The following is a 22,098-nucleotide window of genomic DNA, read 5'->3' as shown; positions in this document are numbered from 1 at the left end:
CAAATTCTTTCTTGTCGTTGAAATACAGACTCTAAATGAGATGGACACTCCCAAAAGCCAGCCATGCTACAACAATTAACGCCGTTGCTCAATGCATATTATAAGGACAACAAACCCCATCCATCATCATGCAGACTGTGGTGTTTCAGCTAACGAAGACATTTGTGAGGTGGCAGATGTTGCTGCCTGTTTTTGGTTTCCCTTGTAGCCAGATCTCTGGTTTCGCGGTTTCTGCGCGCGCTTGAGCTGCCTGCTTATGGTCGAGGTGCTCACCTCCAGATGATACTCTATGTGCAGGAACTCGCGGATGTCCTTGATGAGCAGCTGGTCATTGCGCTCCAGCAGCTCGAGAACTTTCTGTACAAAACATCAGTTTAGCATGCCTATGTATGACACTTCAGTCGATCATTGGACAAGGCCTACTTCGAGGTGCCACGGCCGGAGCTTTTCGGCGTTCTTTGTGGTGTGCTTCGGACTCAGGGTGCCGGTCTCTCGGAACTGTCGCCTGCGGTGGCGGACGGTGCCCTCGTCCACCCGGAGGATTCGCCCGATCTCCGTGTTGCTGAGGTTCGGCATGCTGATGAGATGCTCGAGCAGGTTCTTCTCCTGCGGGTCCAGGCGCTTCCTGGAGCCGGACTTCGGCCTTGCCATGTCCTACATGGGATGAGCAGTCATGTGTCTTTGATTGTTGAAGCTGTTCTCGTGAGCTGAACTGATGGCGGCTGGGAGGCGTACCTAAGCACAACCTTGGATCTATGCGGGGTGGCAAAGATAGCTCTAGCGGCTGTTGGTCTTGCACCAACTCTTGGAACCTCTTCACTACTCAGACTTCAGATAGGCATTCTGATACGACGAGGCTGATGATACCCTCTATTACTGCCACTCTTTCGGGATTTTATTTCTTCAATAGACCATGTAATTCAAACCCTAAACCGCGGCGATTTTCGTATATTGTGTTGTCATTGTGTGCTTAAGTTCCGCCACCTTACCAATCATCACCCTCACTGCCACTTCCCTCAGTCTCGGGATCCCAATCATTCTCAAGCCTCCAAGCATCCTCGGCTTTGATCCCCATCTGGACAATATCACAGCCCCTATGGCCCCATTTCTCTGCAAAGACCCTGCGCCCAGTCTCGATGAACATCTGGATACCTGCCTGGAATCCGTCTGGATCTCGATAAAAGGGCTCACCCTTCCCGCCAGCCTGCTTCTGCTGCCAATTGTTCCTCCAGCCTCCACCATCAATGTACTTTATATCTCGCATGCGTTTTCCTACTTCCACGAGGTGCTCCCACGTCTCGCCCTGCTTCTCCACAAGCTTCTTCTGCGCCTTTTCTTTCTGCTTGAGCATCTTTTCCAACTGGCGCTGATCCTCGCCCGTCTCCTCACCCTCGCCAAGCTTGCCTGGCCCGGGATCACCCACAAATGTTGCATGCACACCAGGCAAGCGGAACAGCGCAGCGATGTCCTTGAGAACAGTCGACACATCGAGGATGACGCCTATGGCTGTCTCGCCCTGCCAGTATCCCGCCCACAAAAGGCGGTCGTACATGTCGCAGTCCGTCGCGTAGAAGGGGATGTGCGTGTCCCAGCCGCCCACGGCGAGGATGGCGTCCCGATGGACCAGCGTCAGATGATCGTACGCAAAGAAATGGTTCGCCCATGGCTGAACGTCGGGCTGTTGCAAGTAGCGTAGGGTGCCCACAGCGCGGGAGTAGAGTGAGTACGGGATTGGCTCTGTGGAGTCCGCTACCGGCAGTGTCTCGTCCTCATATGAGAAGACGAGCACATCTTGGTGTGACCAGAAGAAGTCCGTCCAGTCATTCTGCAATGCCGTCCAGAGGAAGAAGTTCTGAAGCTGTGCGAATGTCATAAGTGTTGGTGTCTATGGCTAGTTAGTAAAGCGCCATCCCAGGGACGGGGAAGGACTTACTACAATGACATTGACACCTAGCATTGAGAGTTGTGTGTGGTTCAGGTAAAACGGGTTCTGTAATGTAAGTTTTCCATCCCTGTTTGCGTACATGACCCCAGTATTCTCCACTATATGAATGTCTTCAGGCGGCCATCCAGCCGCGATGTAGCTCGCAACGCATTGTAGTAATTGTGGCCAGTTTCTCGTAAAGCCGATGAAAAGAGGAGTATTCTCGGACACATGCGAACTCGGAGGCTCGTTTATGGCTGGTGGTTTCAGTTGCTGCCGCAGACTTTCCGCCTTCTTGCTTGATTGAGACAGTAACGGAAATGGATCTGGTATTGGGGGTGTAGGATCTCGTGGCGGCTTAGACGGAGGCTTCGGTCTGGGTTTGTAGTTCTTGCCCCGCCACGAGAAGAACTCCTGGTATAGAGGGTCTTCTGAAGGCTGCTTCCTCCTGTCTTCTGGCCCCTCGTTCTCCAATGGCAGTTCCTCCTTCGTGCTTTGCTTTTGTTTGCCTTGGGCTTTTGTTCTTGACTTCTTCCCTTTTCTTTTGCCCCTGTGTCGCTCGGGAGGTGAAAGTGGACGCTTTTTCTTGGACTGATCATCTCGAAGAGGTGGTAGAGTGTTCTTTTGTCCCCTTTCTAAGCCCCATTGTAGCACGGAAGCTGCATGGACCGATACAGCTTCATTATAAAGCGATACGAAGCAAAGAACGACGAGTACAGTCGAGAGGAGGAGGACCGTGTAACGGAATCGGTAGGTCGTCATTGACACGAAACTCCAAGCAGTAGCCTCCTAGGACGTTTATAATTGCATCACTTGATATATCATGTCACTGACAGTTCAGGCTTTCACATTTGTTTGGAAACATTTTACATATGTTGGTGACCCTAACCAGGTTGCTATTACGTGCCAATGCCAAGTCTTTATTGCACGCATAGTAAGCTATTTCGTGGTTATCTAATGTGACTAGGGTTGATTGATCATAAATTAATTTGCATCGTGGTGCGGAGCGCTCAATACAGCCTGAAGTGTTTTACTACCAGCCTCTCGGAACATCCAGTCCGCCATCATGATTTTCCGGGGAGTCATAACGGAATGTGGGATAGAGCGGGAACATGCACAACATTTTACTAATTCTCCTATTCCTGGACTTGGCCAGAAGAGATCGTGATGCCACAAACGTGTCCAGGATCGCAGCAGAGGTGTCCATCGACGTTCCCAACAAATCTACCTAGGACACTATTAGTATCCAAACCGACAGTGTCTCGATCAACTCACTTATATCTATAAATTTATTTTGGTCTTTGTGGTCGCCACACTTGCATGCCAGAATGGTAGATGATAGAAGGCAGTCTTTGCAACCATCAGACAGTTTATCGTTATGACTTGGGGTGTGTTAGTAATGACTTTAATCGAGTGACCTAGAAATAACTGCCACTCACTCATGTTTCGGTTCGAGATATGTACCATTCCATTCAACACAGTAGTCCAAGTTGATAGATGCAATAGAGCTGCTAATCATTCCATTCTTGCCCTTGCATTTGCCTAGAAGTCCGTTGTTCTCATACCAGAAATCGGGGCACGTCAATTGAAAATTTTTGAGCGGAGTACCAATAGCAATGCAGGTGGGAAAGGAGGTCATGACGCCAAATCCCAAAATACCGAATAGTCTGAAGCTTCTCATGTTGTCGAGTAAATTTCAAGTTAAAGTCCAATGATTAAGTCCTTCACCGAAAGGGGTTGGCAATGCTGAGCGACTTAAAGTTGGCTTTTTCAGGCATATATATACTAGGTAGTTGGGCAAATTCAGCCCCGACACATATGTGTGACTCACTTCACTGTGATCTTTTATTGTCATGAAGGCATCAGACAGACCGGTGGTCGGATGAGTTTCAATTCTGAGAGCCCGTGAGACAACTAGATGCTAGGACAGCACATAACAAGCTACGTGTGATATTACTCTCAATTATGTGTTCTTCGTCTGATAGAATCCATCGAGACAGCTTTTACAAGTGCAAGAAGATGTCAAACTGTCCCAAAAAAAGACACTGCAATTGTCTCCGGTGAGTGCGCCACAAAGACAAAAAAACGCCGAGTCCCTGCGTTAGAGCTCAAGTGAAGCGAAAGTTATGATTTTCAGGCTTCAGATGATCTGGAACAAAGATACCGTATCCATCTCCTGGCTCTTTCAAATCCCCGAGAACATCAGCAAATACACTTCTTACTTCTTTCGTGCAAGCTGGAATGTTTCCAACTAGTCCCTGTGCAAGCAACAAATGATCATGATGGGAATCTAATTGTGTCTTTACATGCTAGATCCAAACGTTAACTCTATTTCGCGCATTAAGTATTTGAAGGAATTCCTTACCTTCAATTGCTCTTGTGATACGTATCGTCCACTCTTTGAACTGCTTATTCCAGGAGACTCGGAGTATATACCTTCTGCAGCCACGGCAGAAAGTGCAACATCTCGGAGTCTTACACATCCATTCAACATTCTTCCAACATCGCAAAGTTCAACTTTGTGATATTTCTGTAGAAGACCTACAAATTCCTGAATTAGGCAAGCATCGGATCTTGCTGTAACGCTGCATGGATCATTCAGCACATGCGCAACAATCGTGATAGTGGCAGCGATGGGGTAGCAAATAATACGCCTATAGTCGTGATTAGTGGGACTGTCGTATAGCAGATCATGACTTCCTCACCATAGAAATGTGAAAGATTCGGCATCCATGTAACGAAGTAAGCGGATTGTTCCGCGAGCTGCATCAATGCAGGCCATCGGAACCCGGGCGCCATTGTCAGACTGAGAGTTTTGCGAGTCTTCGTTAGTCGATGAATGGCCAGAGTGAAGGCGTTTTTTGGCAGCCACAACTTTCCATATGCAGCTGTAGTATGTGAAATGCAGCAGGATGATTTGTGGCTCCAAATCATCAGGTGCAGTGTCCTCGGAGAATGGGCGAATCTCGAAAGCAAGACTATTTTTCCACGCCTCCAGGTCATTATGAAGAGTTTCAGCTGCCACGAAGCGGTCCGCCGCACTCTGTTGGAGTGCGAGCTCGGAAAAGAGTTCTTGGTGGATCTTTGCCTGAATGACAGCAAGTTTTGCTCTGCAACTGAATACGTTTAATGGTCTGTCCATTCCTGTGACAGAAACGCAACCGATCCCATCTGTCGGAGTTTCATCCGGTAGCTCGGAACAGACTTCGCTGAGAGGGATACAGGGTGAAAGTCCAGACTTCAAAGCCTCGCTTACATCAAGTATGTAAATCAACCAGAATGTGTGGAAGCTCTGCTCATCTTCGACGGTTGGAATGGCTTTCCCTACAGATCTGCGATTCAAACCAAGGAATTGAGCTAAGCGGGCTGCTGCAGACAGCACATGATAAGAAGTCCACACATCAGCATTACCTTGCATTGCCATCATTAAAAATACAAGCCCTTGGCAACTCAGCAGATCCTTGCCTCGAATGATGACATCAGAGAAAACACAATACGCATTTTTGAGAAAGGCCCATTCAAGAGTCGCAAAGTCTTGTCGATGAGAATTCGCTACCTTCCATTGCAGTAGCATTGCCATATAGGAATTCAACAGAACCCAACGTCCCGGGTGCTGTATGGAGTTTTCACCCCCACTAGCGTATTGTTGATTGAAAATCTCAGCAAGTGTTTCTTGAGTCATTGACGGATATATCGTGTTAATGTCTTCGATGATGTGCACGACCAGCCCTGGATCGTCAGTTTGTGGAAGCAGAGGCGTGAAGACTGTGCTGGGATATCCGCCGAGGTTGATCCTGCTCATGACTTTCTGAACATTTTCATAAAGCACATCGACTTTGGAAAGGAAGCTCAACCCTTTCATCAGCAATGCAACATTCTGGGTAGAACTGCGAGCTTCGGTCTCCAGTGCTTCAATTTCGGGGTTTGTTAGCTTAAGAATCGATGTTGATATATCATTTTGAGCAGCGGCAGATGACGAAGACTCTATATTGGCCGCTGAACCAATCAATAATATGCTCGATTAGCGATGGCAGATGCAATCGGGTTAGAATTTCAGGAACCTTACCCTTAGTATCCGGTTGATTTTGGTACCCTTGAGACGCCTGACTAGGCCCGAAGGATGACTGCAACTTCTGAACTCTCTCCTCCAGCATTTGTATGTACTCTTTACTGGAGGGTTATTAGGACCGTTTCAAACTCGCAGGAAAATATACAATACACCTTTTCCCAGGTCCCCGTGTTTTGCGGACTGTATATTCACAGATGAAACCGCGCCTTTCACATGCTGAGCAGATAGGATGACCGCCGTCGCATTTTGACTTCCGCTTCTGACATGGAAGACACGCCTATGATTGTTAGAATCTTTCACACAGAAAATTGCTGCCATCCCTTAAGGAGATATGTCATTCACTCACGTTAGAAATACGCCTTGAACCATCTCCACGACTTGAAGACATAATTCTCGATTGCCTCCCTATCACACTCCGAAATGATCGAATGATATGAGCATGTTATAACAGTATCACGAGAAAAGGTTTGAGGATCATACATCGATATTGTGAGTCTTTGAGAAATGGCATTGTAGTGGTCTTGGATTAAGAGACGTGGTCCTGTATTGGTCATCCGCTAGTACATATGCGGGTAGCTGGTCTCACAGTCTCAGCACAATGATTGGTGTGATGTTGTAAGTGATCCTGCGGGCCATTTTCGTACTTAGGCGGCGGATGTAAATTACATCCGCAGTCCTGGCTGCTAGAAAACATGCCCTCTGGAGCTTGACCAACAACAACGCGCGACTCGAACAAGGAAAAATAGAGTGACATCGCAAATTCGCATAGTATCAAGTCTCATTCCTCGCGAGTTCTCAGCTTTTCAATCACCTTCGCCTCGAGTTCATCCTCTGCAAAATATCCCAATCCTAATAGCTCATTATCAACTGACTGATATGCTGCATCATATTTGCCGCCAAAAAGGCCCGCTGTGAGCTGCGCTACGGTGTTCTCCCAGTCAACACCTCTTTCTTGAATACTTTTGCTAGCATTTCTGAGCTCAGCTTCAGCATCCACGGCCACTTCTGTCCATTGCAATCCGGGTGGGGAGTGTTTCTTTACAAGGCTCAATAGCTTTGCCTGAGTGATTATAATATCGTGGATGAAAAGGACCTTGTTTTTTGTGACTTCTGGTGTGTTCAAAGCTCCAGCAACTGCTTTACTAATAGTAGTCAATCTAGTTGTGCTGAAAGGGTGGACCCCTTTGTCATAAAGCCGGACGGAGTGATTCTCCCAATTAATGACGAATGGAGCGGTAAAGATCATGTCAAAGAAAGCTCCGTTGCAGAATGAGGTGAATGTGATCTCCCCTGCTCTGGCCTTCTGCTCGAGATACTCCTGTGTCTGTATCATCGGACCGTATGCAGCGAGCTCAACCGCCTTGGGATCGGCGGACATCGAGCTCCAGTTACAGGGAATATAGCGTTTGACTCCAGCTTGAATACAAGCGTCGATAACCACCATTTGATTGGAAATTGCCGATGCATTTACAGTTGAGATGACAGCATCTTGCTCTTTGAGTGCATCGGCGAGACTCCCGAGACTGGAATAGTCAACTTCAATGACTGCTACTCCGGGTGGGGTACCCCGGATTGAATTCCGATTGCGAGTGATGATAATTGTCTCAAATCCTGAGTTGACAAGCTCCTCGAGGATTACAGAACCGAGAAAGCCTTTCTGTTGGCAGGTAAATTATTAACTGGCCAAGTAGATCTCAAGGAAGAGATACACAGTGATGATTCAACTTACGCCTAGGACAGCAACCTTGTGATAGCTACTCATTATGAGAGGACTTATACAAGTAATGGTAAATTTAAAGAAAGATCAATATGAGTAACGTCTGAATCTTATGATAATATCCCACAATAAGAGTCATGAAATTCAAAAACCTTTTCGGTTCGTCCGGGCACTACTTATAGAAATTCAACGCACCCATATATCTTGACTAATACCTCCCCTTCTGTCTCTGTAGCGGAAATAGACTGTATCCGCCTCGGTCTTTGCCTGGGTCCGCACTTGCTGTGCCCACAAACAAGGATAGTGTGATGATTTGCAGTACATTTACACGATTTGGAACCTGACTAATTCTGATACCCAAGTCACTTATCATACATTATTATTCAAAACCCATTTTACAGTAGTCTACTCCCTCCTACAGATTGCTCATGGGTTTGCAAATTGGTCTAGTGTTAGTGGTTGAGCGTTGTTGATGACTCAGCTGGATAAGGCTTAGCGTCCGTCGGGGGCATGGGCCATGCCGCTGGAAACACTTCGATATCAAAATTCTTGAGATCGAGGCAGATGCGCTTCAGCGAAGCCTCACAATCTCGAACGTCCCCTTCATGGCTCTAATGAGCCCGGTCATACGAAGATCAAGAGTCTTAAAGACCAATATATCCCAATGTCGTCGCTTTACCGATGCAGCCTCCCACCCAGCAAATCGTGTCCAGGTGTACCTCTCGAAGACCAATGACCCCTTTCTGAATCTTTCAATTGAGCATTTTCTACTACAAAAGTCACACCCAGAATCTACAATCCTCCTTCTCTACACCAACAGACCATGTATAGTCATAGGGCGTAACCAGAATCCTTGGCTGGAAGTGAACCTCGGCTTGGTTCGTCGCGGCCTTGCCGGTCCGTCAAATAGCAGTGTGCAGCACCAGAGTACACCGCAGGAGGTCTCCCTGGTGCGGCGACGCTCCGGTGGCGGCGCCGTCTTTCACGACCTTGGGAATGTCAACTACAGCGTCATCTGCCCACCGGCCGAATTTGACCGCAATAAGCATGCTGAAATGGTCGTCCGAGCATTGCGAAGTCTTGGCGTCGGCAATGCGCGGGTTAACGACCGGCACGACATTGTGGTCGATGTCTCAGAGCCTGAACGGAGCGCTGCGCAGCAGACCTTCAAAATCTCTGGTTCCGCGTACAAGCTCACGCGCCTACGCTCATTGCATCACGGTACGTGTCTTTTGTCATCGCCAAATCTGGCGAGCATCGGCCGGCTACTGAAGTCACCGGCGGAACCTTACATTAAGGCTCGTGGGGTGGAGAGTGTCCGCTCCAAGATCCGTAACGTCAACGTCGGCAACGAGGAGTTCGAGGACGCCGTAGTGCAGGAGTTCCGAGGCATGTACGGGGAATTTGACGTGGCCACCATCGTCGGAGATGCGGCGTTAGACGATGCCCTGGTATCAAAGGGGTACAACGAGCTGAAGGTATGCGTTGTCGTTCTGATTCTAGACCCGATAACGCTAACCCAGCAAGTCCATTGAATGGCTCTTCACTCAGACACCACAATTCACATTCAGCACGCACCCTTCAGAAGCAGATCCTCGAGAACGGCCGAGTCTACCATCTGGTCTGCCATCAAATGCAAGTATACCCTCTCTCTACGCTAGATAACAATGTTAACAGTACCAAAGTTTCAAGCTACAATTACTGCTCGCCATGGAGAGATACAAGAAGTATCGCTGTCAGGTCTACATGATAGCAATGCACTGAATGGTCAGCTGCTTCATCGGATCACAGATTGGAGGGACCTTCTCAAGACGTCCAAGGCACAAATGGCCGAACCTGTGGGCACGTGGCTGAATGGGCTCTTTGGAAACGACTCAGAAGAGCTTTGAATTCAGAAAGCAATCCTTGCCTGTTGGCGGCAAGGTGATGTATCTACGCTTTATATGCATCCTTGAACAAATATGATACCCCAACTCCTTAATCATACAACTCATTCCACATTCGTTACTCCCATGACTCCTCTACCAAACCAGTCAGCGACGGTGCCAAACCTGTCTTCACTCCTCTCTAGCTCATCCTTGAATAACTCGTGACGGTCTGCATTCTCTTCTTGTGCTCGCTTGATCGCCCTGATGGTAGCATTAGCCTGTGCACACTGTGGGCACTCGCCATCCACGCCATTTCCGCCGCGCAGACATCGTTGGTGAAAACTGTGCTTGCACAAGAAGTGCACGGTTGGCAGGTCCAACGTCTGGCCACAATCAGAACACCTTGTGGCTTGGAACACAGCGGGCTTCGATCCGAGGTCCGTAATCTCGACGCGTCGCTGTTCTGTTTCGGTGCGGAACCCGGTCACTCGCCGCCTGTTTGACGCGATGTCTCGTCTCTCGCGCTCAATAGTCTCGTGGAGGTACGGCTTGATCATGCCCATTGTGGCTACCGCGTTCTTGCTAAGCATCTGGACGACTTGCAACGGCGCCATCAGGCCATCCTTGTCTATCCTGGCCAGCACATTGGCGAGCTCATCGAGCCCGGCGTCGTCTAGCACTTGGGGGTCAGATGTAAGATATGCCAGAGCTGCTGGGTATAATTGTGGCTCTTCAGGGCCGTATTTGCGCAGGGCCTTGATTGCACCACGAGTGTCTTTCGCAGATGTGTATGAGCGGAAGATGTCGAAAAGCAGCCCAGATTGCTCCTTGACCAGTGTCGTTCCGTCTCGAAAGTCCGACAGGTGGGAGAGTAGGAGAACATTGGAGTTCTCGATTGGAATGTTACGGCCCTCGATCAGTTTCTTCGCCTTCTGCTCCCAATCCTCTCGGTGTTGGTCATTCTTCTTCTCCGTTGATTTGTGCAGGTACATCTCGAAGAGTGTTGTGTACAAGTCCGTCTTGTCCGAATCGGACAAGTCCTCCTCTTTCAGACACGCCTCCAAGAATATAATAAACTCGTCGGGATGGTCAATGAAAGAGGAGAATGCTGTCCGTGGAGGTGGAGGTGTGTACTTTGGAGCAGGGGCATCCTCTGCATCAACAACGAGATCAGCTTCCCCTATCGTGGGCTTTACGTTGCCTTGTGTACCCGGTGAGGCGACCGCAGATGTATTCATATATGGTAAAGGTAGCAGATTGGTAAGATTCTGGACAGCGCTCGCCGCGCCTGCTGTGAATCCGCCGCCAGAGGGGGTTGCGATTTCATCAATAACAACGGCACGGTGAATCTTTGGTCGATATTTGCCTGTGTAATAGTCGATGAACACTTGTGTTGCGTCTCTGGGACAATGCTCGATGAGAACTCGAGCATACTTCATGAGACATGGGTAGGCCTTTGACAAGTTAGTGTTGTTGGTCCATTTGAAATACATGGGCTACTTACTATTTCAGGATCCAGACGCCAGATGAAATTGAGGGCCTCATCGTAATTCTTGGAGTCCTCAATCAGGATGTCTACTACGAGGTCATTCTCGCCATGCTTTGTCGCAAGGTAAGCGGCCTGCTCGAAGTAGCCACCTTGACGGCACATAGAGATCGCCGTGTCAAGGTCAAACTTCAGATCTCCAGGCGACTTAATGAACTTTTCCAGTTTATCGATATCCTTTAGTTTAGCGTAGCAGTTCAGGAGTAGAGTGGTGTGATCAGCCGTTGCCTGGTGGTGCTCATGCAACTCCTCCAGATACTCGATAAGGTTGTGTATCCTTTGCGTATCAAGAAACTTTAACAATTAGCCTGGTCTCAGCATGTCCTCAAGTGTCTGGACGTACCTTTCGTATGACTTGCGATGGTTCCGTGCTGTCAATTGCTTTGATATACTGTGTCATCGCTTGGTCGTAATCTCCCTTCTGATATAAGTGGTCGCCATACTTTCGAAAAATGACGTTCTGTTGCTGGGCATCCATCCCGGCTTTTTGAGCTAGGGCAATAGCAAATTGGTAGAGGTTCCGTTGATAAAGCATTTCAAGCCTCTGCTGAAGTGTCTTCTCGTGATATTTGTAAACCTTGCCATCCTGAAGAAGTGTATAGAGGTCTCCCCAAATCTGAACGATAGCTCTGACCTGCGATATCAGAGACTCTGTGTGGGCAATCACTCTGAGATCGGTCTCTAGGAGTGCAAAAGTCGAGGCGTTGAAAATCACATCGGCCGTCGCAGCACCGAAACGCCGGCGAATGTTGTCCGGCTCTCCGCCTGCGGGCGATGAAGCAGGAGGCGATACAAGAGCGACGTAGTCACCATATACTGATATCAGGCTCTTTGGTGCTTCATACGCGCGGGGCGGGCCTCTCCCCTCAAGAGTGTAATAATATATCGCGTCTTCTCTCGCCACGACAATATCGCCTGTCTTCTTGTCCACAGTCATGCATCCTACCGCACAGCCTTGGTCCTCGACCGTTCGCGGTGGCTGGCCTTGACCCCTTCCTAAGACAATCAATTTCAATATTCGAGATGTGGTCGAGACAAAGAGAGTCGTCAAGCTTTCATGTACCCGCAGTTCGACGCCTGTAATCGGCTCTTCAGATTCGTAGACTATCCTCTGTTTCGCACCTCGGTCGTGGATGAGGTCTCCTCGTATAACTGTGACTGCTCCATTCGCGAATCCTACGGCGAGTTGGGAAAGATCTTCTGTTGCTGTGAAGGCCGATATCTATTATAGAATTAGCGTTCTCATCCTTTGGTCAATTCTGACACATTGACCAACCGGAAACTGTTTCCTGCCGTTGTTGACACTTAAAGTGCTCAGGCACGTTGGCATGCCTGTCTTCTTGCTAAGCTTGTCGAGTGCCCATACCTTGAGCACGGGCTCGCTCCCAAGATCTTCCTGTTTCTCATCAACATTTGTCCCAACAACACATATGACCTGAATCGCTTACAGCGATCGTGACTAGCATGCTCGTGCCTTCCACTTGACGCATGTGTGTAATGCTGCCAGCATCATGCGCTTGGAAGCTTCGGACGATCTTCCAGCTGGGCCCGATTATTCGTACGTAGCCATCGTAGCTCCCGAGAAACAGGCTATCGGATCCGGAGCAGACACTCGATATGTCGTTGCCCTCGAAGAAGGTGCGCGTGTCGTCATCGGCGAGTCTGACCTGGCTGACTTCGAAGAAGTCGAAGGACTTCCACTGTACGCGAGCGGGGTTAGCACGAGAAGCATTGCCATGCACGGATACATACAGAGATAGCCATGGTCGTTTTCTGTGAGTCTCAGACGTCCGATAGATTGTTGAGGCACATATCACGATGTGAAGATTGAGCAAGACTCAATGTTGGGAGCCTGGAGTACTTTGCATGCGATGACGAAGCAATGGTGCTTCCGCAAGCTCCAAGTGCTGTTGGAGCTCACGCCGCTGTGGCTTGACCCTGGTCGCCACTAATTCGGGGGCTGGTGGGGCCTGCAAGGCACATGTCACCAACTTACCTAGTATGCATGGACTCTGGGAACGAGGCGTGTAGAAATTCAATCGTAAACTCGTGATTATAGGGTATCTCGGTGTTTCTAAAAATGAGAGACGCAAAAATAGGAGGCCGTTGCGCCTCGTGATTTTTTCTATACTATTTCATCGCACTTTTCCACTCTTTGAATCTCGACGCGAATGAATCGCCAGTGAACGACTCATCAAATGGCGTATCCGTAGCGTCGACATCATGGCCTAGATCTAAGAGGGGGATCATTGATGGCCGCCCATGTGCGCATTGGAACGGAAACGCAGTACTAGCCAATCTCCTCAAAAGGTTGGTACACTCTTCTACAGAAAGAACATCGTTAAACATGATTGCGCCTGGTGAAATGTCAGCAACAGATCAAGCATCATTCGGAGGACAACTCACTCCTGCAGGCTCTGGAGTTGATCAAGTCCAAAATCCCCGAAGGACATCCGTGGAATCTGGACACCCATGAGCGATCATCACATTGCACCTCTGCATCGCTCTTAAGATGCCATGCTATCTTCGTAGTAGGGTCGGTGCGGAAGGTGGAAGGTTCATCATTCATCTTCCAAACCTCTTTTCGTAAGAGCTCGATTACCAACCTCGGCTCAGATCTGCAGCGTTCTAAAATGCTTGGTGGTAATCTCGTAATAGAGACTTCAGTTGTACGAAACTTATTGACTGAAAGCTCATAGACGATGCCCCAATAGCTGAAATAGGAACGGTACCGCTCGAGCAGCTCCCGCTCTCGACTAGACAACTCGAATCGTAAAGGCTTTTCTAAAACTTCCGTCTTTGAGCTCCATTCGGAACCCCTAGTTTTCGAGTCGGAAAAGTCGGAAAAGTCAAAGTAATCCCTCATTAGTGTCTCAACTCGACACCTTTCGTCGGCCGCATGCTGATCGATTAAGATAAGAAATGGGCGTGTCCCGCGGGCATTAATGCCATCATGCGTCACCGATTCTTTCCTTTCCATAATCTGAGACTGAACCTTCGCCAGTAAGAACTTCTTGTCAACCTGCGCTAGAAGTTGAGCTCTGCGCAAATCGTCCTTATGAAGACGCCCTGAAGTATCCATTGCTGATATCTCATGGCTGGTATGGAGACTGAGATGACTATGCTCGTGACAATCATGCCTACTTCGTTCCGATCCAAACCCCAACGTATCTAAGGCACTGGGAAGTCGAGGGATTGGCGCCTCTGTCAGCTCAAACACGGGATTCTTCCATTTTCGTAGTATATCGTCAATCCAAGAAGCATCGTTCTTCGTGAAGTGAGTGCTTTTAGGTGGGTTGGATACGTTTCCCGGGAATACGAGCCTATCCTGTGGAGCGGGTTCCGGGGATGGCCCTGGATCTACCCTTTCGGCTTGTATCACGAAACCAGTTCTCGTGTTCACGATCGAAGGCTTCTTCGTCAAGGGATTGCACCAGGTGATTGTTTCCTCTTCTACTGGCCTTGTGAATGAGATAGTGGGCGGATTGTTGTTGTTCTTGTCACCGACTAGATTAGCAACATCCACATCCTCGAAAGGTTTGCGTGTGACTCTCCCAGCCGAATCAAATAGAGAAGGTCTTTCCGGACTCGTACGCTTTCCGTTGTTCGCACATAGCTCGCTTTCTATGCCCGAGTGCTCAACACTTCCAGTTTTTGTGCTAGATGTGATGATCCTGCTTTCGACAGCATCAGCCTTGAAGGTTGGTAATAAACGGCCAGCTTTGACTCTTGACCAGGAGTCAAATGGAGAGCTTGCTGTATCAGAAGGACGTTCAGGCAATTGCACTTGATGGAGCAGTGGCGATGGGGCCGGAGAAAGGGAACCTGATTTTGCCTGTCCGCCATCGGACATCCGCGATCCCTGCCTTCTCAGCGACTGTGCCCTACTGAAAGGGGTATTGGACCTCAAACCGCTGCCATCGAGATTTTTCGATTTACTACTGCTGGCCAAACTATCAGCTGACAATATAACAGACTTGGGTCTAAAAAGATGCCTCTTGAGAAATTCATAGAACATTGCTCTGAGGAGATGTAGAATTTCGCTCAAGGCGGTGTCACGGCCATCGATGATCTCCGTTATCCCCGTCTGTCCCTTTGTTGTAAATTTGTCGAGACTGATCGTTAAGGAGAATATTGGCCAGCGATCTACTCCTTTTCTGGCCTTCAGCTCTCTGCTTGTATAGCCTTCAGTCTTGTCTAACAGATCTCCGTCCGAATCATTTTCTTCAAGGCACCCAAATGCGGAATTCGCGAAAACCCTGTTGATTTCCTCATAGAGCACATTATTTTGGCCGTCATTCGACAGCGGCTCGATTCCTATGCTGATGAACTGATTACGCCTTGTAGCAACGGGAACTAGACAAATGCAGCCGTCGATAGAGATCCCCGAGCCAGAAGCACCCAGGGATACCCATAATTTTTTCTCGCTAATGTCGCAGAGAGAGGCTTGTTGAAGAAGACTAGGTACGCGAGACAAGGGGTCCGGCTTTTGTACTGATTTGGTGGGCTCTAGAGTGTTGGATGAAAGCTTGGTCTTCAAAGCTAAGTTCTGGCGAGATGATGTCTCACGGATCGAGACAATTACCGCTCTAGGCGATACAAGAAGCAAAGCCAGGACGTCAAGCATCAGCTGATCCCACTCTCTAACTGAGATCCCTTTGGTTGCTTGCATTGCTCGGTGCTTGACGCGGACAGGCATGGATCCGAACAGATCACGGACTGTGACGCGTGTTCCATGAGGAAATGTTAGAAGCCTTTGCTCTGGCAAGGCCGGGGTGTGGCGAGCAAAGAGCCTTGAGTTATGGAAGCTAAGAGAGTTGTGGGAATGATGAGCATGGTGATGAGAGGTGATAGAGAGCAACGATAAAGCTGCTAGGGAAGCCAAGAAAACGCCATTTTGGCCGTATAAATCTGTCCGGGGAGGGAATTTGGAAGTAGCTGTTGACTATTAGCTTGTATAAACCCACGTAACAGCTTGTAGTGGCGTACAATGCAGCTGGCCAAGAGAGCCTTCCTCAGCAAACTCCGACGGCAAGATCCCGAGACCATCATCCTCAATAGAGCAATTTCCACGACTGTAATCTAACGAGATGTTGATCTTGGTGGCTTCGGCATCGAGCGAATTTCTAAGGAGACCCAATATCACACTGTTCAGATTGTTGATGTTTATGGAGGACTTGATTTGAGCCACAACATCCCCCGGCAACGGTTTGATTGACATCGTCGTAACATGGCGCGGTAAGCAGACAAAGCGACTTGCGTGCACCCAGGGTTCAAGATACGGCAGCAAGGTGTGAGCCTGCAGCTCAAAGGGGCAATGAGAATCTGATAGACTGCACAGAACTGACTGAGCAAGAAGATTGAAACTCACATAGGCATAGGTGTGACGTCACGTGGGAGGCTCAAAGCACTAACGAATCGGGGTCACCCTCACTGAGCTGCTTCCACTAAATGGCGTGCCAAGCCCTTTAGACCCCAGATTTCCGCTTCCGTTGCTTCTAATATATTAAGTTCGGCCCAGACCCTAGCGAAGCTCTCTCACTCCACGTTTATCATATTCGCTTCTTGTCAGCGTCACCGATTCTACGACATCTCTCTCGCTAGACTTTCTTCCTGCTCCTGCTATGGCGATGACCGACGCTCACACAGACCGGCAAGGTCGGCGGCGGCCATTTTCTACGTGGGTCAAGAAGCTCACCAGGAAACGAAAGCCAAACAACAACCCGTATCCACAGTCTGGTCGCATCAGCAATGGCGCCGCCCGACATAGCCATCACTCGATCTCCACTGCGCAAAGCGGAATAACCGGACAGAGTGGCATAACATCCGCAACATCAATCGGACGAAGCTCAAGATCACGACGTTCCTCCCTTGACGGACACGCTCCGCCCACTGCTGGCGGTGCACGCTCTGTCGCACCCACCGTGTCCACAGATCATGAGCACATGTCTGTAGCTGGCACGAGCCGAACAGCCAACGGCGTAGAGTCGAGGAGAGGGGACAGCACCTTCTCGTCACCGGCTCCTTCGGTTCGCTCTCTTACCACGACGCTCACCACCATACAATCGCTGGCTCCAAACGGAGCTAGCTCGAACCACACGGCGAACAACAATGCAAATTCGCAAGTCATACACTTCAACCAACCCTTCCCAACGACTTCACCCGCATCTGCAATACCCGCACACCTCGTGCCGTCGGCCAGCAACGCCCATCACCCCATGACCTACAGTTCCGCAACTGCAAACAACCTATTAACCGATAATGCATCCATTCTGACGCTGGCATCATCAAGCCGAGGCAGGAGACGCCGGTCTTTGGATACTGATGCCTCGGTACGAGCACTGGCACCCTCATCTCTCTTCTCTGGCAGCCGGGAATCACTTCCCCTCTCCGTGTTGAGTGCGAACATCGACGCAACGCAAGGGATGCCGGCAACGCCGGGTTTGCATCAGGCAAGGTCGGCCGCCGAAAGAACGAGCATATACTCGGCAACGGGTGGCATCCTTTCCAGTGAACGAAACAGCTACTATGCCAAACAGAACATGGGTGGCACTGCGGGTGATGGAGCCAGTGTGCGCAGCGGGCTGCTAGGTCACGGCCGGGCAGATAGCGTCAATGGAAGTATTGGAGGACTGGCAAGCCCCAGCCTCGCGAGCCCAAAGGAGGTAACGGAGAATGGCGTTGATGAGAAGGATGAAGACGGAGAGAATGACAAAGCTCATTGAAGCTACGATGCTGGTTTGGCATCAAGTTGGAACTACTATTGCGATACCCAAAACGATCAATTCACATTGGTGGAGCGTTAGAGGCTACGGAGTTACATGGACGGATTATGTTAATTACGGAGGCTTGTGGTGATGAATGACGAACCATTTAGGGATTTGGTAGTGGATCATGAGCAAAACAACGTTTGCACTGGTGACATTTGAATGCTCCCTTTTAGTAGCGGGATATTGACTGTGAGCCACGGTGGTTAATAATGCGTGGACCCGTGAAGTTAAAGTAAGCGGCGAGAGCCGCGAAAATAAACCCAGGCACTGCGCAAAAGGGGCCTCGAAAAGGCAAAATGTTCTAGCCTTGGGCAAACTTGAACCGAAAATCGGACCTTCGTTTTCGTGGCAGTGGTAAGTGCTTTTGAAGTTCCCAACGCACCGACACATAACACCACCGGGCTTTTCGCTTGACGGGACACAGGCTTATTCTTCTATATAGGTTCTCTGATCTGACCTCAGGTTTAGGATATTGTGGCATGCCGAAGATGCCCCAACCTGTGCTCAGTACGGTAGTGGGCTCAAGTCCAAACCCTCCACGGAGAACTTGAAGGAATCGTTCCTTGAGTAGCTGCCTCCAGCATCCAGGTCAAGCCGACCCCTGATACAGTCTTGAAAGTAAACATCCGTATATATGATTCCGTCTTCATCCTCCCACTGCGGTCCGGCCAGTACGTCTCCGAAAGGAGACACAATGTTAGATCCTCCCCTTGATATGAACTCTGCAGGTTTGTTATGCCCATTTGTAAGCGGCGCAGAAGATGTCTTAGGAGCTGTCTTGACTCCGTCCTCATTGTCCTCCTGATCTTCCGCGATGGCGTCGTCATTGCAAGAGAGGACAATCTCGTTTCCGTTCTCGTCGAGAACTGACTTTCTCCTCTGGCGGGGGCCTTTCTGGGAAAGCCTCGGCGATGTAGGTAACGCAATCTCATGTCCTTCTTCTGTGAGAGCGGAGTTGCGACGACCTCTGGTAGAGGTCTCGTATGGCTGTCGGTCGCCTTGGCTGATGGGTACCGTGCCATTGCTTGTGCTCGCCTTTGACCGCACGCACATATTCGAACTCACCACGAAGCATCGTCCCTCAACGCCAATGCTTCGCATAAGAGAGAGCCATCCGTCCCTTCCATCCGCAGTCGGTGCGAGGTACAAGTTGATGTTCTGGGAATAAAGAGCTTGTCGTAGAAGTGGCATATAGCTTTCCCAGCATATGGCAGCGGCTAGGTTGATACGAACTCCCCGTATTGTGGTGCTCACTGCACGGAGTGTGGCCGGTGATCCTTGAGCCCAGATAAGACGTTCCGAGCCGGTCTGAAATGTTAGACATATTTCTCATTACCGACAGGAGGGTATAAAAGGGACAGGGAGGACGAACAGGCATGACTTTTCTTCGCTTCCCGATGAGGCCCTGCTTAGGACAAACGTAAACGACGCCACAATACAGGCTTCCTCCAGCCTTCTCGATCAAACCAGCAACGAGAAAGACTCCTGTCTCGCTGGCAATCCTCTCTAGCTCTTCTCGAGTGCCATCACCACGGTCAACCTTCCTTCCCGCTACTTCGAATGGCTCACGTCCATCTGGTCCTAACTCCCGCTTAACCCAAGCTGCTCCAGCACCGGCGCCATCCCCAACAGTGTCACCGAGATCAACGGCATTCTCGAAGTACTTGAGGAACTCGTCACGACCTTCTGCTGATCTGTTGCCAATAATGCAACCAAAGCCCGAGCCCCTGGGGTAGCCTCCAAGGTATGCCTCTGGGAGAAGCAAGATATCGATGTTGCTAGCAGCGGCTCTGTGTGCTATTTGGGAGAGCTGCTTCAAGGTAGCCGCCGTCGACTCCTGGGTTCCTGGAGAAGCCGTGCCTAGCCGAATTGTGCTTGGAGGCATATTGTGATTGCAAAGACGCTCTGCTTCGACTTCAGTGATAATCTGCCTGTCCGTAGCTAGATTGTTTGCAGATTCTAAGCGTTCAGTTCGAAAACCCCTTCTTCAGAACAGAGGCACCCGACATATCAGCATCTCACTAACGCAAGGTGGTCAGCAGAGGGCTTTTGTAGTCTTCTTCTTAGCTACCCCGCACTCAAGAACATGAGAGCACAGTTTTAGATGTGAAGCTTTTTGAGCACTCAGTGGAGTCGTGAGGGGTCCATCTCCACTAAAATCAGCGGCTTTTGGAGGTGATTATTACTTATAACACTGACGTAAGTTCATGGTTCCTTGAAGTAATCTTATAAGTGTCCATAAATGAAGTCCATTTGGCTTGTTTGAAAGAAATGGTGCTGGGAATTCTCAAGTCTTTTTGGTTTAACATTGAGTCAAGCAATCTACTACAGGTCCCCGAGGTAGACACTTCAGGTATGCATGACAGAGATGAGGGCAAGCAAGACTTGCTAATCACCGCCTGGGATGCCTCTGAAGAGCTGAAGCTTAACTCATATTCATTTCGATACCCAGGGACACCGCTCGAATGTTTTAGCAATACAGCAGTCTCCACTGAGGTCTAGGACCTCGGCTGACGATAGCTCTCTTTATCTTTCAGGAATTCTATAGTAGCTTTCATATCGGCAGTTAGATAGCAGCTTGAGCTTATTCGGTTGTAGCTGCCCAGGTAGTGCTAGGTAGGGCCCACGTTCCGAATCTGAAGTACCATAGCGCAGCCGCTAATGCAATACCAGGAACTCAAGAGCTACCTGTTGCCACACTATGAAGATGTCGGAGTTAGCAAGATGGAAGGTTCCGAAGGGCTTGCTGCATGGTTCTTGTCTGCGGCAGCCATTGACGCCAAGATATGACAGCGGTGCCTCCCCAAGCATTGTCAGGGAGAATTGGCGTCTCATCGCTCAATCTCTATTAAGTAGATCCTGGCAAGCGAGTCCGAATAAGCCTGAGGAGCGACAGAGACAGGACGCGGCTTGTCGGCTACCTCGTACGGCACAGAAGATGGTCTGTGGAACTCGGGTCTGCCTGTACGACTGAGACTTCTCACGTCGAGAGGAAGCTTCGCCCCGTAAACCACAAACGCGAAAGTCTTCTATGACCTTAGATATGGGTAATGCCTTCTCCTCCCTAGCGAGAGCCTACAAGGCCATCAAGGCGGTGATTGGCGTGCTCAAAACCCTCAACACCGAGTATAGCGAACTTCTCGAACGATGCAATGTTCCACCTGGGCTTCCTGTTGAAACTCCCACGCAGTCTTTCTGGCTGGACGATCCGCCGTTTCCAGAGCTCGTGGATATTCAATCGCCGAGTCTCCCGGGCGAGGCAGATGTCGTTATTATCGGGTCGGGTATCACGGGAGCAGCGATTGCCCGATCGGTTCTTCACGAATGCCGGAGAAAGGGCGTGAGTAGGAAGGTAGTCGTTGTGGAAGCTCGGCAGCTTTGTAGCGGCGCCACCGGCCGCAATGGAGGCCACATCAAGGCGGTTCCTTACGAGGCATTTCATACGCTCTGCAAGTTTCATAGCAAACAGCGAGCGGCGGCTCTCTGCCGCTTTCAGCTTCAGCACCTGTCGATCTTGACTGGACTGTGCGACGCAGAGGGAATTGACATGGCTGAATGTCGCGAGGTCGAAACTGTTGATTTTGCGATTGACAAAGAGACACTTCAAAAGGCAGTGCAATCGGCCGAGGAGGCCAAGAAATGGATTCCTGAATTCGACTTCCAAGTTTGGACAGCGGAGGAAACCCGAAAGGTTTGTGAAATCCAGTATGATATGGGCTTGCCTCTGACCTTTTCAGAAATACTTCGTCAACAATCACATTGTCGGTGCCATCTCGTATAAAGCCGGAGCATTATGGCCATACAGACTAGTGACTACAATCTGGAAGAAACTCCTTGACGAGTTTCCAAAGAGCCTCTTAATCGAGACCACCACGCCCGTTCAGTCAATCTCTTCGCCAGGTCCACCAGCATATCCTTACGAGATAACGATAAGTCGTGGAGTCATTCGAGCCCGTCATGTCGTCCACGCAACCAATGCCTTTGTCAGCCAACATGTCCCTGGTCTTGTGAGCAAGATAACAAGCATGTGGAGCATCTGTTCAGCTCAGAGACCAGGCAGAGACTTTCCTGATCTCAATGGCAGCCGATCGTGGTCCATCCTTTATAGAGTGGGGTATGACTATATCACTCAACGACCAAGCAACAACGGGCAGCCGGGCGAGATCATCCTCGGCGGTGGCTTCGCCCAGTCTGAGAGGCAAGG

At 49.7% G+C, this 22,098-nt stretch overlaps 4 protein-coding genes across 4 annotated transcripts; 1 reads left to right on the top strand and 3 right to left on the bottom strand.

Annotated features, from left to right (window-relative positions):
• Window positions 1-126: 126 nt before the first annotated feature.
• UCRPA7_8189 (hypothetical protein) lies at window positions 127-651 on the bottom strand (the record flags this gene model as incomplete). The annotated part of the gene is made up of 2 exons (XM_007920708.1): window positions 127-357; window positions 424-651. The coding sequence occupies 2 exons, from the start codon at window positions 649-651 to the stop codon at window positions 127-129; spliced, it is 459 nt and encodes a 152-aa protein (XP_007918899.1).
• A 334-nt stretch (window positions 652-985) lies between these two features.
• Window positions 986-1,873, bottom strand: UCRPA7_8188 (hypothetical protein; the record flags this gene model as incomplete). The annotated part of the gene is made up of 1 exon (XM_007920707.1): window positions 986-1,873. The coding sequence occupies one exon, from the start codon at window positions 1,871-1,873 to the stop codon at window positions 986-988; it is 888 nt and encodes a 295-aa protein (XP_007918898.1).
• A 6,892-nt stretch (window positions 1,874-8,765) lies between these two features.
• Window positions 8,766-9,474, top strand: UCRPA7_8187 (putative lipoate-protein ligase a protein; the record flags this gene model as incomplete). The annotated part of the gene is made up of 2 exons (XM_007920706.1): window positions 8,766-9,188; window positions 9,388-9,474. 2 exons carry the CDS (start codon window positions 8,766-8,768, stop codon window positions 9,472-9,474), a joined length of 510 nt encoding a protein of 169 aa, XP_007918897.1.
• A 226-nt stretch (window positions 9,475-9,700) lies between these two features.
• Window positions 9,701-12,888, bottom strand: UCRPA7_8186 (putative vacuolar membrane protein; the record flags this gene model as incomplete). The annotated part of the gene is made up of 6 exons (XM_007920705.1): window positions 9,701-11,032; window positions 11,083-11,418; window positions 11,468-12,346; window positions 12,401-12,520; window positions 12,573-12,824; window positions 12,877-12,888. 6 exons carry the CDS (start codon window positions 12,886-12,888, stop codon window positions 9,701-9,703), a joined length of 2,931 nt encoding a protein of 976 aa, XP_007918896.1.
• Window positions 12,889-22,098: the final 9,210 nt, after the last annotated feature.

Source organism: Phaeoacremonium minimum (assembly GCF_000392275.1).
Source record: "Phaeoacremonium minimum UCRPA7 unplaced genomic scaffold PA7_03_scaffold_582, whole genome shotgun sequence".
Lineage (NCBI taxonomy): Eukaryota > Fungi > Ascomycota > Sordariomycetes > Togniniales > Togniniaceae > Phaeoacremonium > Phaeoacremonium minimum.
The sequence above is the reverse complement of the archived record's forward strand: the minus strand, read 5'-3'. Positions and strand labels throughout refer to the sequence as shown.